This window comes from Gavia stellata, chromosome 3 (assembly GCF_030936135.1).
Source record: "Gavia stellata isolate bGavSte3 chromosome 3, bGavSte3.hap2, whole genome shotgun sequence".
Lineage (NCBI taxonomy): Eukaryota > Metazoa > Chordata > Aves > Gaviiformes > Gaviidae > Gavia > Gavia stellata.
In genome coordinates this window covers 43,550,384-43,566,551 of record NC_082596.1, presented here as the reverse complement: position 1 = coordinate 43,566,551, position 16,168 = coordinate 43,550,384, and the positions used below count along the sequence as shown (strand labels likewise).

Below are 16,168 nucleotides of genomic sequence, written 5' to 3'. Positions count from 1 at the left end.
TAATACGGAACTGGCAGTCTTACCTGCATAGTGCTACTGGACTGGCCCATCTCTAAAGGGTCAGTTATCACTACGGAAGGGCTGGTGTCCAAATCTGCTTCTCACTAAATCAATGATAATGAGTGAACCTGTTACATGCCAATATTTTAGCTCAGTGCAAAGGTGGGAATGTGTTGCTAGTCACTCACTAACTCAACCTGTTACAAATTGTTGTATTATTTTGGATATTCAGCAAACCCATTTTGTTTCAACAGGTACTTGGGATGTCCTTGTCACAACTAGTGATATTTGTTCTAGTTCCATGAATCCTAAAATGTCTCTAACTGTATGTGGTGAAAAAGGTACCTGTACTTCAGTTGTATTCCCCAAAGGATCCCTTAAAAAAAATCAGATTTATGAGACTTCAATTGAACTAAATAAGAAATTCAATACTATATTCAAAGTTCGCCTAGAAATTGAAGAAGCTGGAGAAGGAGATACTTGGCATTGTCATGAGGTAAAAAAGCCCCAAAACTAAAGCAATTACTTATTTTGTCTTTATTGTAAAATTCTCCTTTTTTCATATTCTACGGTTATTGCTTCCAGTTTCCAGTTCTGTCTAACTTTACATATTTTTTAATTTACAAAAGTAAGTGCATCTTGTAACAACACTTGTAGAGTGATAACTTCAGAGTCTGCTCAAAACACTTACTAGGATATCTAAGGATAACAAAAATCTTGTAAACTTAGGTGGATTTCTGGAGGCCATATATACAAATGTGCAATCATCTATAGCATATCAAGTGGTGTCTTTTCAGAACTGTACCCACTGGCATACATTGCAGTATTTACATAATTCCAAATTGGCTGTTACATGTTGTAGACCCAGTAATCCAAGGCAAATAATTAAGCCAGACACTAGAAATGCCTTTTGATGAAAATCTCTGCCTTTTAAGTTGGCATGTGAAAAAAAGAAGTGAATAGCAAAAGTGACAATCTTTCTTCTGATGTCCAAGATGATGAAGCTAAAATCTGACATTGCACTGAAATTGCTGTGGCACTTCACTATACAAAAAATATCTTTATCGTCTTATGCTGGCAAAATGAAAAAAAAAGTCTAAGGGAAAGAATCATCTTATTTCGAATTGCAGGCACGCTTTTGTCCATTAATTTTTGTATTTTGTTCTCATTAAAAACTGGAGGAAAAAAAATATTTTCCTGTCCAATATATGATATTAGTGAGCTGAACCCCCTGACATTTAAATGGTAGGCAGGTTGTTAATTTCATCTTCGTAGGCAGATGAAATCATCATCTAACAAATCTATTGATAAAATTAAGACTGCTTCTTGGATATTGTAGGAGACAGTGGATCACACTAAAAATTTCGGAATGGAAACTTGGCAGTTGAAAACAGTGACATCTATTAGTCTGTTTTACTTCATTATCTCAGAACAATGACTCAAAGCTGAGTTAGAAAAAAATAACAAGTAAGGAAACGATGCACGTTTACATTAGGTAGGATTAGAAAGAGAAAGAAAATAAAATACCTCCCTGCTTTGGGGTATATGTAAATAATTGGGGTTTTAGGAAGACGTTTCCTCTGTTATTCCACGGACTCCATAGCAGGACTGACTGAATCTTTGTATGAAACAACTAGGTTGGTATAAGAGGTTGTGGATAATATCTGTTATTAAAGACAGGCTAGCTGTCTATTTACACTGCTGGTTAGAACGAGGATGGTCATTTCTATGATATTTTATTTTGATTTTACAAGTTTGCACCTCACAGAGAGTCTGAGATTTCTGCCTTCTAGCACAAGTAAATGCAGGTGCAGTTGGTTGAAATCCATATTTAGATTCAGAATTCACTTTTATAACCATAACTGCAGAATAATTCTCTTGATGTTTTTGAGGAAATTAAAATCATTATAAAATAATGTCCAGAACAAAATTAATTAAGATATGCCTTATTTCTGAAGCATGTAATAGCTAACATCTTTATTCTTGCTTCTTTCACTTCTTGAAGAAATAAAGCACAGGAATGTAGATCTTAGCATGAAAGGGAAATTGTATTAACATTATACATTACACTGCGTTTTAAAAAAATCTTTTCAATGTGTCTGACATAATGAAAAATAATAGGAGTCTTTTGAAGTCAAAATAATGCTACCATCCCCCAGTGACAATTGCTAACCAAAGATGGTTGAGCGTACTGGGTTAAGGGTTTGGTCTTTTTAGTGAGTTAGGTAATGAAGAAACGTATGATTGAATTCTCTGTGCCCTTTTCAAAGCAGCGTTACTTCCTGCAACATATTTTCAAATATGATGTCTGGTCTAGCTTTATATAGTTTAGAAAATGGTACTTTATCTCTTAGTGTAGCTGGTAGTACCACAGTGTAAGACACCTCATTATTAAGATGTGTTTTCTTATAATACAACTAAGCTACCTAGCTCAGAATCACCCTTTTATTACTTTATATACAGAATTTCATAGAGATTAAAAATATTTAGTAACATACTCTATATATTCATACGATACATATGTACAGATATATATTCATGCCATAGAACATTCTTAATTTCTGTTTTTCATTTTTTTCTGGAAACAGTTCATTTTCTTTCTCCCATTACTTAGAATGAGAAAACATTCTGCCCTGAAAAATGTTGTGGCATATTGACATTTCTCACAAGCTGAAATGGGCATATCAACACTTCTTTTTCTTCCATGTGCTGGATGAATAGGTTACATAAAGGAGGCTTTTTGAACCATTCCAAGTATTTCTTTCCCTTACTGCAGTCTCTACAGCAATAATGTTGACAACATTTTAATTATTTTTAATTGGGAAATATATGTAGTCCTTCTCTTTTAAAAGGCTGCTTTCAAAAACATTTTAGAAAAATGTATTTCCTCTTCTTTTTTAATATTGAGAGGATGTGTCATAGCTGTTTAATAGTATGTCTTGTGCTGTCGTTTCCGTTGGAGCACAACAGATGCTGAAGGTATTTCTTTTTACTCTTTGCTAAGGTAAAGCTTCAACACAGAGAAAGTAAAAATGTTCTAGAATTTCCATTTTGTCGCAACTTTGCAGATGAAGAAGGAGGAAGAGTGGCTGAGCTTCCAGTTCTCACAGCTGGCTCTCCTTTTCCAGCAGGTTTGTCACAAATCAGAAACACTGGAAAAGATTTGGTCAGTGATGATGGCTAAGATTTTCAGAGCAGTCCAAAGGATTTAGCAGATACTTTCTATTCATTTTAGCTAGTGATGCACGACTAGGTCCAATCCACTCCAGTGTTGAAAAAAAAACTGAGTCCCTGTAACTGAGCATTGTGCATTCAAGTCTGACTGGTCTAAGTTTGTGAAACATAAAAGAGCAAGCATATAGCACTGAAAATATTAAAAAAGTTTTGAACAGTACTCAGAGTTCAGCTTTTTCTCAGTAATATGATTTGGTTCTCTCCCAGAGGAAACAAAGGAAATCCAGAGGAAACAACTCTCTTATTGTAATTTCAGATAAGAAGGAAATCCATGGCCCCTCACAACAGAAGCTCATCTGTTTGTGTCCCTAGAATTTCAGGCATTCTTCTTCTGTGACCTAGCAGTTATATGTCATAAAACTCCTTCATGCGAGTTGTGCCTTGATCACCTCAGTACTGGATTTTTTTTATTTTGCTCTGTGTTTCTTAGGAGGTTTTATAACCAAAGTTTGTGAAGAATGGAAGAGCTCTTGTCCTACATGGATATTCTACCACGAGACTATCCCAGTCTCCTCTAAGTGTTTCCCAGGAGTTAAGGATTTAGATCAATAGCCCAAGTAATCTGTGTATTCCTTGCCTTTTCTGCTGTGCTTTCAAAGCTAGTCTCAAATAAAGCACTTGGGCAGAAGCTCCCTGAGTATGAATTTGAGAAGAGTACTGCTGGGGTATTCCCTGGGAAGGCTCTTTGTCTTTTAAATACTTCAATTTTTTTTCTGGAAGAGCACAGATACTTAAATCTTTACAAATGCTGCTCCTCTTTCTGAGAAGCATTTAACATGAGGACAGATACTGTTTTCTTTACCTTCTCCCCATATTTTTTTCTCTTTTTCAATTGAATGTTTTGGGGATGTGGCTTCTTTCTTATTTTGAGGCCCATATTACCAGTGTGTTATGCATTTCTCTGGGAGTACAAACAGGTACGGTCATCCAAGAAATGCTCAGCTGAAGAGTTGTAAATAAGATGACATGTCAGAGAACACACAACGTTTCTGGAAATCCTCTCCTGAGGCCAATAACTGCAACTGATACAGTGTAGAGGAGCCAGCCACTGACTGAGCCATGATCCAGAGGAATTACAAAAGTTGCCGTCTTTCTGACAGAGTTCAGCTTAATTTGAACTCCATGAGGCTCAGAGCAGAGATGTGCTTTTTGAGTAATTTAGTATCATCCATAGCCTAGAAACTGTTTCATAGGAGTGTTACATATTTAAATGCATGCAAGTGTGTTGTAGAGTATTATTCACATGTTTTTATAACAATTTGTGATGTGTTTATTTTTCTTTCATTTTCTCTTCTGCCTGTGATTCAGGCCCAGTCACAAACTATGTAGCTTATTATTCCATATAATAGTGGTTCTTAAATTTTAATTACAATGCTTTTATGTGCTTTTCTAAGCATTATAATACAGTTTGGTCTTTTAATCACTCTGGGCAGGAACAAAAATGAAAATATAATAGTAATAATTTATTAAATAACATATTTTTTAACTGATTAAGCTTTGGTAAACTTTTGATCTGTTTTTCCCAACAGTGAAAAGCTATGTTCTCTATATCACTACGGGAGCACCCCCTGGGTCAGGAACAGATGCAGATGTGTATGTTATGCTGCAAGGCCTTTTGGGAGATACTGGCAAAAGAAAATTAATCAGAAAAGGAGATGATAATTTCACTAAAGGAAAGGTATACTTATAATTTCTGCATGATATTTTGCACTTTTATAAACCAGTCCAATTCACGTAGACTTAATAGGAGTAGGATAGGGTCTATGAAGTCCAGTTTGCAATGGTCTGTGATTGTAAGTGCATGTGTATGGGAATCTAGATCTACCTCACGTGGAAAATACTGATGCTTATGCAGCTGATGCTAACAATACTGGTAAAATAATAAAGTGACTATATCAAGTGCTTTTAGCTTCAATTTTGCAAATATTGAAGGTCTTCAGTGACATGCCAGTGGTTTTCCTGCATATTTGCTTAGCCACAGAGTTATAAAGATCTTCTGTTTCCTTTAACACCTCTTTTCTTCTCATGCCATTCTTCAGGCTAAGGCTCCTTTCCCTGTCTTTTGCCTTTCCACTGCCAGTCTACCCCTCAGCCTGGCTCTTGGTCTCTCTCCAGACAGTCAGTCACTACCCTCCATAGTTTTCTTAGGTCTACCAATTCATTCACTGTGAAAGAGTGCGTCTCCCAGCTCACAGACATAGACCAGTCAAAGACCAGCATAGCTGCCAGAGATGCATTTGCTTGTAGCATTGTCAGTATAAACAAAAATTAGAGGGAATTTAGTTACTGAATGTGCTGCAGAAACATGAGCAGATTTACAGCAAAATGCATGTCTTTTTGACATAAAACCTAGTCTCAGTTGGAAGCTCTGGATAGAGGGAGAGAAATTTTCAAATAAAAGGTCACAAGACTTTTTAAACATGGAATAAACAAAGTGCTTTTATTTAAAAACAAATTTGAGGATTAAAACAGTTTAATAAACATTCTGAAACAAGTGTCTGTTACAGAAAATTTGAGTTGGAATAGTTAAAGTTTAGAAAAAGAAACACCAGTGTCTCGCAAACAGAAATGCTGAGCATATTTTACATTAGACAGTGCTACCTGTCTCTCTTATAGTGTGTGCACTCTTCTACCTTTCTGAAATCTCAGTGAATATTGTGATTATGGTATTCTAACCTGTCCCTCTTTTGGAAATATCATGCAGTAAACTATTTCTTTCTGCTGGTGTTGGCGACCAAACGAATGAGGGTTTCTCTAAGGAAGCCAACTTGCAAATCAGCTTAGATTGATGACCAAAGCAGAGGCTTGATATATGGGATTAGGAGGAGTTAGCTCCTAACGACCCCCAGCCTCATTAATTCAGTGGGAGTTGAAGTGGGTCATTGTATTCCTGGATTTTACCTACTTGAAATGCTTATTCACAAGAAAAGTGTCAGACTTTAATCTTTATTTTTAAGGGACTAAAAACTTGTGGATGAGGGTACTCAGTCTTGAAAAAGGCACATTTGTCTTTCCTAATGTTGAAATTCAGATTATGGTTTATTGATAAGCTGTTTTAATTGGATTTTAGAGTTGCAGTCCTTTTGTCCTCATGAAGTAAAGTTAGTTTAATGTAAGTTTTACTGGATTTCTCCTTAAATCATAATTCTACAAGTGAGCAATCTGATTTCTAGAGTGGTAGTTTTTAATGAAGATGGACTAGAGATGCAAATCCAGAAATGTTGCCTAAGAGAGCAGAAATTAACTACAAAGATTCATAACCTGAAGGGTGTTTTTATAGTATTTGTGTCTACTTCAATGTGACACAGAATTTTTCTGGTTTATAGAGTAAGATGGAGAGCTGGCATGTACCCATCTTTTCATTACTTATTTGACATTTTATAGGAGCGGTGTATGAATGTAACACAGTATCCTTATATTTCTAAAAGTAGATATCAGCATAGGAATATTTTAGGGCCTTAAAAAGAAATTGTTTGTAGATAAGTAATAGAGAAACACAGAAAAGTCTTGATTCGCTCCTTGTTCAGTGAAAATAAAGTAAAGGTATTTGGTTAATTGACAAAGTGTAAATTGATTCTGCAGGCAAGACTCCTGCCTTTGCAGCAACACTTTGTTCATGACATGTTTTGGAAATTTCCCTATGTTTTCTTCCCTTTATAAGTAATCTCAAAAAAAAAATCTCAAGTGTAGAATGTCTCTTTCTATACCAGCCCAATCACATATTGTGCCAAGCACCCCTGCAGTCAGAGAGTCTGGACTTGGTGGTTTAGGGGATTTTGGAGTATAACAGACAGAATTTGCATTCTGAATCTTAACAGTTGTTCTGACATTTTAAAAATGTGCTTTTTCTTGCAATAATTTTTCCCCTGACTATACAGTAACAGCTAGTGAACTGGAACGGTATTTCTGTTAGGAATCACATAAAAATATGGTGTTAGTCTCACAGAATGTCAAGGCTGCTACAAACAACAGTTTAGCAATGCAGAAATACATAGAAATGTTTACATATTCAGGGGACTTTGCAGTGGATTGGAGATATGCTTCTTTCATTTAACAGGTCTTTCATTTACATGAGCTGAGTTACATGACAGTAGAAGGGTGAATGAGCTTCCTATATCTGAAAAGTTGCTTTGTGTCTTTCCAAAGTCCTTACACCTGTGAAACCATCAGAGGACTGGTAGATAAAGTATTGTGCATGATATTCTTAATTCACCAGCAAGCTTCCTATAGCTTACTCCATCTCTGAGAGAGCAGCACTGTCACCAGGAAAGCTGAGCTTCTGCTGATCTACTCAGACAAATGAGTGTGAGGACTAGTGCTGCAAGAACTGTATTCTTTCAAATTGCTATGACATTGATGTCTTGTTTGATGTTCTCCTAAAAACTGTAAGGATAGACAAAGCAATCTCAGCATGCTTCTTCACACAGTTCAGCTTTCATGAAGTACTAATAGTATTTATTCATACCTCATGAGCCAGTTTAAGTGTGATAAATGTTACCTGCTACAAACACTTTTTTGAACCAAGTATACTCAGTGCAGACATTCTGTGAAAACCAGGGCCCAGTTGTGTGAAACACTTACAGTATCTCCATATTGCTTCTGGCACCCAACATTTTTCAGCAAGTGAAATTCTTTGTGCTTCTTTATATGGTTATTGATAGACTTGCTGTATGCTCTGTCATATGGCTGAGAGTTACCCATAAATTTCCTCTTTGAGAATGTGGCTTTTTTCAGATCAATTCCATCAAAGCCAGTAAGCTACACTGAATATGTTACAACCAATATTTAGGTATTTTAATCTCTGATGATGAAAGTGGCCAGTATTTTAAGTACTCTAAGTCACCGAAGCAGTAAAATCTCCTTGAATTTTTACTTCATTCTACTAGTTGTTAAAAAGATATATCCTTTATCCTGCCCTATATTTAGACATCAGCTGCTCAGGTTGGTACCATGGTAACTGCAGCACACTCAAAAATTGTCAGTGAGAGGTGACTGTTGGTGTTCAGTTTCAGTACTCACTTACAGATTAAGCATTGGCAATTTTTAAAATTACTTCATGAAAAAATCCACTTGTGCCAAAACACACTAAAAAGGGCCAGAATGTGAGACAGTGTACTATGGTCACTAGTAGGAAGTCAATATTTGTCTGCAGTGTCCACATCACATCACCTCTAGAATACTACTATTTTCTAACTGCAGATAAACCTTCTCTTATGGAAAGCATATCTGACATAATGATTAAGTAATTGCAAAATGCCATTGATCCAAATGTATTATTCATAGTGGTAGGCTGCTAGCCAAGTTATTGTAGTACAGAAGTGAAAAGTAAAATGGTCTGGTCATGGAGCAGAAGGATTATTCAGATGGAAACTAGGAAAATACAGAATACCATCATAGTGAAAGAAAGACTGGTGGAGGTTTTCAGAAACCCTGAGGAGAAAGAAGGTAACTGGAGCTTTATATGACCCTAGGAGACAGTGGCAAATTTCTGGGACATGCAGTCCTCAGTGATACCTCCAGGATGGTATTCCCTAGTCAGTAGTTACAGCCAGATAGCAACAGGTTTGTAGGAGGCAGAGCTAGAACATACCATTGCAATCACGCAGTTCACCTACACGACACTGGCCAATGGATTAGAGCTGTGTGAATAATTAATTTTGGTTTCCTGACATATTCTTGCAGGGAAAGAAAAAATGTAAAACTTTGTTGCCAAAAATTAAAAATTTGACATTAATTAACACTAAAATTAAATACTTGGGGGAGGCTTTCTGTCTATATAGAGGTCAAAAATAAATTACATAAATTACATTTCTCAAGCTGAAATACATCTCACCTAGCTTTAGTTGCCTGTAATGTACACATTTGTTCTAATGTGATGGTTTGAGCTTCTTCTGCAGAAAGGGAGTGAAGTAGATGCTTCCAGGAGATGGTCACCTTCTCTCTTTATTTGGACATTTATCTTAAAATTAAATTAATTATCCTCAGAGAGTGCCTGCTGCTTTCTCAAGATTTTACAGGGAAATTAACCAATTGTTTGACTATAGACTTATTTCAGATAGGCGAAGTTGGGTGAGTGAATTCTATGTCACATTTATTTATTTCAGTTTTTTAATAAACAAGATAATTTAAAAATAAAATACAGCTGACTTTTAGCTTGATTTATCAAAAATATTAAAATAGTTATGGTCACTCCAAGTCTGCATTTTTCAGTAAATAAAATATTCAACCATTCTCCTCAATGCAGCAAGAACTGAATTAGCTTCAATTCAAGTTAAATAGTTCAGAAAATATATCTAACTCAGAATGAATGTCTTACAGTGATGAAGTGCTCACCTAGTTGGCAAGTTGTGTCAATGCTTAAATATCCTCCTTTTTTCAAAAAACTTTGCACTGTTGTCTGTCTAAATTTGTCAAGCTTTAACTTCTAGGAACTGGATTTTGTCACGCTTTTGACTGTTAGCCGGGATAGCACTCTCACACCAAATTTCTGCTGCCTTTGACAGTATTTATGACAATAAGCAAATCAGTATGCCTTTGACAAGTTAAATAGATTAAGCTGCTTGATTTACTGGAAGGCAGTCTTTCCAGTGATTTATTAACTGTCACAAATCTTTTCAGAGCACTCTTCAATTTAGCATCCTACTTCTTCAAGTGCCATAACTAGCAATTGGTTTTGCGTCATCTCTAAAATCTTGTTTTCTTCCAGTTAACTCATGAAAATATTAAGGAGCATAAGTTTATTAACTGGCCTCACTACCATGAAATGTGCTTGAAAATATTCTCTGTTTACAGCTGCACTTGAAGACTTACCAGTCAGACATTTTATTGTCCCATTATCAGCCAGGTTGACCCCACCTGAGAATCATTTGAATATTGGATTATGGCGTCTTAAAAAAAATATTAAACAATGATATGCATTATTAAAGTTGAAGAAAATTACATGCATTCTGTTTTCTTTGCCTGTTTAACCAGATCTCAAACTTGGAACTTGGACTGTTATTAAACCAGTCCAACAACCAGGCTGCATCAGATGGGTTTGAATTTGTCCAAAGTGACGTCTGTCTTCTTTTTTTTTTTTTTTTTTTTTTTTTTTTAGTTTGGTTTGGCTTTTTAAAATTTCTATTGTGTAATATAATGTGTTTTTACAGATTTGGATGTGGCTGATGATATTGGTCTCTGTAGCAGTCCTTCTGCATTTTATTAAATGCATTTTACTTGAAGTCTGATTTAAATGTCTTTTACGAGCTAGTTGAATGGTCATAGCTGCTGATTATTATAATGTACCACTATTCTTTCTTATTCCTGTTGCTGTTCTATGCATGCAAATCCTGTTTCAAAAAGATTCTGCTCCAGTTATACTAAGCAAATTAACATAAGGTCAGTTCAGGGCAAATATTATTTGGGTTTTTTTCTGCCCCTATTCTTTCATTTATTTTTCACTAATCTTGTTGGAGATGGATGAACCATGATAATGGTAGGTTATCAGAAACCTCTAATTATGCATTCACAGTAATTTAAATTAATCTCTTTTTTTTCATGTAAAGGTAAGGTTTTTCGATTAATTTCTGGATAAGAATTTAACGTAAAACAAAACCATGCTTGCAAATACGTGTGAATTTAGAAGGAAGTTCGGGGTTGGCTTTTTCAGATGCATGGAAAGCCCTTTTTTTAAAGAAGTGTTTGTACAGAACCCAGATTACAAGATGCTGAGGTCACAGGCAGATACACGGTTCATCCTTCCACTGAGCTGGGCGAAGACAGTACTGCTACCAGTGCTTGTCATCACTGCTGCTTACCACCCAATGTTTCCACCCCTTAAGTCTGCTGGCACAGTGTCATTCACGCTGTCCGAACGCTTGTTTAGTTTAAGCAATTAATATTGTTAATAAATTGGGCTTTTCAACTTGTTCTATCTCGATAATATTTGGCTGGAGAGAAGCTGATTGTGTGGTTATGCTGGCACAGCTAAAAAGGTGATAATCTCCATCTAAGAGAAGGTAACGATGTGACAAGCATTTGGGACAAAGTGGGGGAGTTCAGTTCAGCACAACTGGAAGAGCTCATAGGACCACACTCCAAAGGGTGACATCTCTGCAAAAGTTATTTTTCTCATTTGTCTCCTTCTACAGGAATGTTCAGATGCTGTTTCTGATTTGGGCTCAGTGTTACAGGGGCCTTCATTTTGCCTCCCAGTGATAGCTAAAACTCTTTTGTCTTCACTGGAGTTTCTCCAGATTAACAAGTGAAATCAAAATAATCAGGCAGCAAATCAATAGGTTTGCTAAGCTTAATAGAAAAGGTCCTTTATCTAGACACTCTAAATCCTTTTCCAATAAAAGCCTATTAAAATGATAGCAACATTAGCAGTATGGGAAATCACTTGTGCATACAGGTTGATGAAATTAAGCATGTGGTGTGTCTTGACTTGCCATTTTCAGTTCTGCTGGGATTATTGTCATTAACCAACCATCAAGTCTCAATACTGAGCCTATAAAATGATTGACATTTATAAAGGTAAATATTGCATAGTGACTGTTCAAACGGTTATTCTGTTTCAAGAGCTATTGCAACTGCTACAGAAAGTGATATGTTGCCAGCGCTGACACTGAAGAGTACTGAAGAAAGTCAAACCAGGTCATAGATTCAAAGGAAATGCTCAGAACATGGGTTTCAGGATAAAAAGAAACAAGTGAAGAAAATCTGAAAAGGACTTAACAGAAAATAAACTTTAAATAGTCTGAAAGGGTTGCTGGAATGATTGTTTTTAAGGAATTTTTCAGTACTTATTTTCTTATCCAAGATATATGAAAAGTGTCAATTCTGGTTTTGCTAGGGGAGCTCTTCTGGGTCACAGAGGATGTATGGCTCTCATGTTGTCAGTCTGTCTCAGCTGCTCAGTCTTGAAGAATATCATTCTTTCTCCGGACAGTGTTAGTTAAGAAAATTTAGTGGGCTGTGCATACACACAAATTGTTTTAAGACTGTTCTGAGAAAATTCAATATAAGCTTTGCTGAATTAAACAATATGCATTTTTATCAATATTTAAGGTGACTTTTCTCCATTCAAACCTAATTTGCTAGTAGTAACTAAAACACAATTAACATTTTTCCCTAAGGGAAAACGAAAGAGAAAAGTTTTATATTCTGTAGGTTTACCTATCTTCTGTGTGTTTTCTCCCACTCTCTTTCTCTGTTTGCAGAAGAATTAAGCCTCCAGTAACTTAAAAGGTTCCCATTTGTAAATCGGATAAGAGATAGAGTATCACATGACATACAAGACCTGTCAACAACTCAGATATTTCCTATGTTTTATGACTAATCTGTGGTCTGAAATGAATCCATGAAAATATTAGCTAACTTATTAATAATGATTAAATTTCTTAAAATTATAATGAAATATATGTCATTTCATATATCTGTTTGCAGACAGCTTGTGAGGAGAAAAGTGGATTAAATTTGGCAAATAAATTGTCTTAGCAAATAGTTCATCTAGCTCTAACAATTATAGTTGCCACTCTTTTTCTATTCTTTTTTGGTCTCTTGACTACAATAAAGCTCATTACACCATGTGGATTTTCAAATGTACACATAAAGAGAAAATATAATCTTCTCTGTGAAGTGAGTTTACCCCAGTTGTCACAATTCCTAGTCTAGTTAACAGTTTTTCAACTTGCAATTTATTAGATGGTTGAATCGTCTGCAAATTTGACCATGAATTTTGGAGATTTTACATGCTATAAAATGGGCTCGTTAAAATTGCACATCAGCAAATGATGAAGTAGTTGCCTAATCCAAACCAAACGTCAAAGTTTTCACAAACATTTATTTAGCCAAAATATAACTATTTTTCAGAGCAAAAAGGATTTGGAAAACCTTTCGTGCATTACCTATATATACAAACTTGCTGTAACCAGTGGCTGAATTGTCCAGGTTATGAAAAACCCGTAGTATCTGCTGCACCTGAGTTATTAACTGCTTTCAGAAACACTACCACTAGAGAGAATGGTGTACAAATACTTTTGCTGATGTTGTGTGAAGTTTTTCTAGTTTAATAGAGTGTATTAACTATCAATCAAGCTTAGTGCAAGTCAAACCCAACTATCCTTCTTCTGGAGACAGCACAAGTCTAGAAGTCTGCAGAATATTGGCTGTATTTTTCCTTTATTCCTAACTCTCCTTTGCAAAAGTGGATCATTGGCAACAGAATTTTTGGAGATGCTGGTGACAGTGTCACTAAATTAGTGCAAAACTCTTTTCTCTTAAAAAGAAATATATTTTAACAAGTATTCTAATCTGACAAAATCTTCCTCATAAGTTTCCAGTAAAATAAATCATGAATTAATATAACTATTTGCAAAGGGAAGCAGTAATTTTTAAGATAAATTTTCACATTTTGGGAACTTAAAATATTTATTTACTAACAGAGACAGGGGTCTGTGTGTTTCTTACTTGAGTTTATCTATATTTTTCACCCATCTTCTAGCCCTGTGTATTTTTAATACATTTTATTAAATAAGTGTAACAAACCATTCTGTTTTATTCAAGCATGATGCTATAACTTTACCAATCCAATTAGAGATAGAATAAAGCAGTGATCAAACTCATATCACAGTTAAGGTAAATTAAGAGTTCAGATTAATGGTATTCAATCATCAAATTAGTCCAATAGGTAATAAAATATAATTATGGTGTTGACACTAAACATTACTTTTTTGACTTAACTATGGAAAATGTGAAGAGGAGCCTCTTTCCCTGCAGTCCTGCAATTCACGTAGAATTTCAGCCCTTCAATGTATTTGCACTACTGCCGAAGGACATCATTATCCTGAGAACCTTCAGTTCCATGTTATGCTTTTGCCAGTCTAAATTCACTAAGCAGCTGATACCCTTGACCCATTGTAAGGAAGTATAGCTATTCAAGTGCCTCTTTAACACTTTTTCCTTAAAAACATTGTCAGCTTGCTGTTCTCATTTTCCCCTTTCATACAATAACATAGGGGTGACAATGCAGATGAAATGGTTAGATGATGCACTATAGCAGTTTTTCAATAACACTGCCTTTCAGTCTAGAAGAAGCCACAGAGAAATTCAGTGACAGGTTGATGATTATTTTTAGGAAACTGTTAAAGGTGTAGCTCACAAACACACATTCATATGTACATATATTAACGAAAAATGAGAAAGAAAAGTTAAAGGTAACCCACCAAGACCAGAGCTGAAGAAAAAAGTTTGAAATTTTTGTTTCTGGAGATTCTTTTTTTTTTTTTTTTAAATAGGTGGTCATATATTACCTGCAATTTTGAGCTCAATATTTTAATTCATGGTGGGTCTCATTAAGTTGCAAGGTGGTCAGGCTGGTCTTGTTGGTGACACAAATCTTTCATCAGTTCTTCACTTGGAAAACCTGTCCAGGGCAGACACAGACCTGTGGCTGATGGAGCAGGAGAACTGCCTTTCTCTGTTTCATCTCTGCATAATCCTTTGAATAAGGATTGTTGCCCTCTCATTCTGGCTAAGCAACTTTGGAGTGGATTAGGTCAAGAAGACTTCTCAGGACTCAAGTGGTTTTGATCATCGTTGCAATCCAGTACCCTCCAAAACATCTTTATATCTCTAAATCATGCTGGAAATTCCATGACAAAACCCACTAGATTTTACCAGTTATCAACCCTAATAGAAATGAGATGATAATTCATAAATCTATAAAGCAAAACAGGTGGAAGGTCTCTATGCCAAGAAATTAATCTCTGTTTTCCAGCTGAGGAAGTAGGTGTAAGACCCACAAAAGCCAAAATCACATGTTGTGAAAAATGTTTAATGTCTGACATCTCACCATTTTCTTTAGGGATCTTACTTCAGTGTTCTCAACATTTAAAAAATATTGTCAACTTTTTAACTGACAAAGAATAGTTGAACTGATTTAAACTTATAACTTTATCTACTATTTTTCCTTAAACTCAATTAATTTTATTAAAATTAATCTGACAAGTATTAATTCAAATCTGGGACCAAGTTTGTTATTATTTCTTAAAGGAATAAAATACTGTTCTGTGATGTTCACTTCTGCCCATCTCATTCCTTGCAGTTCATCCCTCAAAAGAGAGCCCTGGGGGTCTATTTTTTTGAGAGTAAGAAAGAGATGTGTAAAATGGTATACCTGTAAAGCATTAAATGTGAAATTTGGGAAGGAAAATCTCTCAGGAAGTTAGCATGAGAAACTGCTTGATCCGTGGGGGTAAACTGAGGTGTTTTAGCAGTAAATTGCAGAACCACAAAGGGAATACTGCTTAATGCAGGACTTTAGCATCTTTAGACTTGTAATGTCTGGTTCTGTTGGTATTTATTGAATTAGTGAAAAAAATAATCCTGATTTTCCTCTCACTTTCGTATTTCAAAATACACTATTAATTTAGTTTGATGGTTCTGTTTCCATATGTCTTTTTGATTCTGTATTTTTCAGGTGGATGTTTTTCAAGTGGAAGCAGTAGATGTTGGGACTCTGCAAGGGATGGTGGTTGAAAAAGGGAAAGGCTCGGACTGGCTTCTGGAGAAGATTATTGTGAAAGAGTCAGCAGCTGCAGGGACAGAAACATTGTTTATGGCTCAAACATGGCTAAAAGACAGACACAATGGAAAAAGATCTGCCTCAGTAACTCTGAATGCCACAGGTCAATATTATCTTCAAACTATCATTTGCTAAGAAAATCGTTCCAAACTGCAGAATGCAGCTATGTGATTTGTTTCTATGAACAAGTCATGGTTTAAAATATTCCAGTAGACCGTTGTCATTACCCAGGGAATTAGTGTGTCTGAACACTGTTGGTTTTCAGTATAACCACTATTTGCCAGAGGATAATTTCTGCTTTGTTACTTCAGATTTACAGTGGCATAAATGGCAACAAATTTGGCCTATTCTCTTTACAAATTACTGCCT

The 16,168-nt window shown here is 35.5% G+C and overlaps 1 protein-coding gene across 1 annotated transcript in view; it reads left to right on the top strand.

Annotated features, from left to right (window-relative positions):
- LOC132316765 (lipoxygenase homology domain-containing protein 1-like) overlaps window positions 1-16,168 on the top strand; it is a 151,967-nt gene that overhangs the window by 116,590 nt on the left and 19,209 nt on the right. The window contains exons 31-34 of the mRNA XM_059815620.1: window positions 255-496; window positions 3,005-3,131; window positions 4,764-4,912; window positions 15,695-15,902. Coding sequence (XP_059671603.1) covers window positions 255-496; window positions 3,005-3,131; window positions 4,764-4,912; window positions 15,695-15,902 — 726 coding nt within the window. The remainder of the gene's footprint in view (window positions 1-254; window positions 497-3,004; window positions 3,132-4,763; window positions 4,913-15,694; window positions 15,903-16,168) is intronic.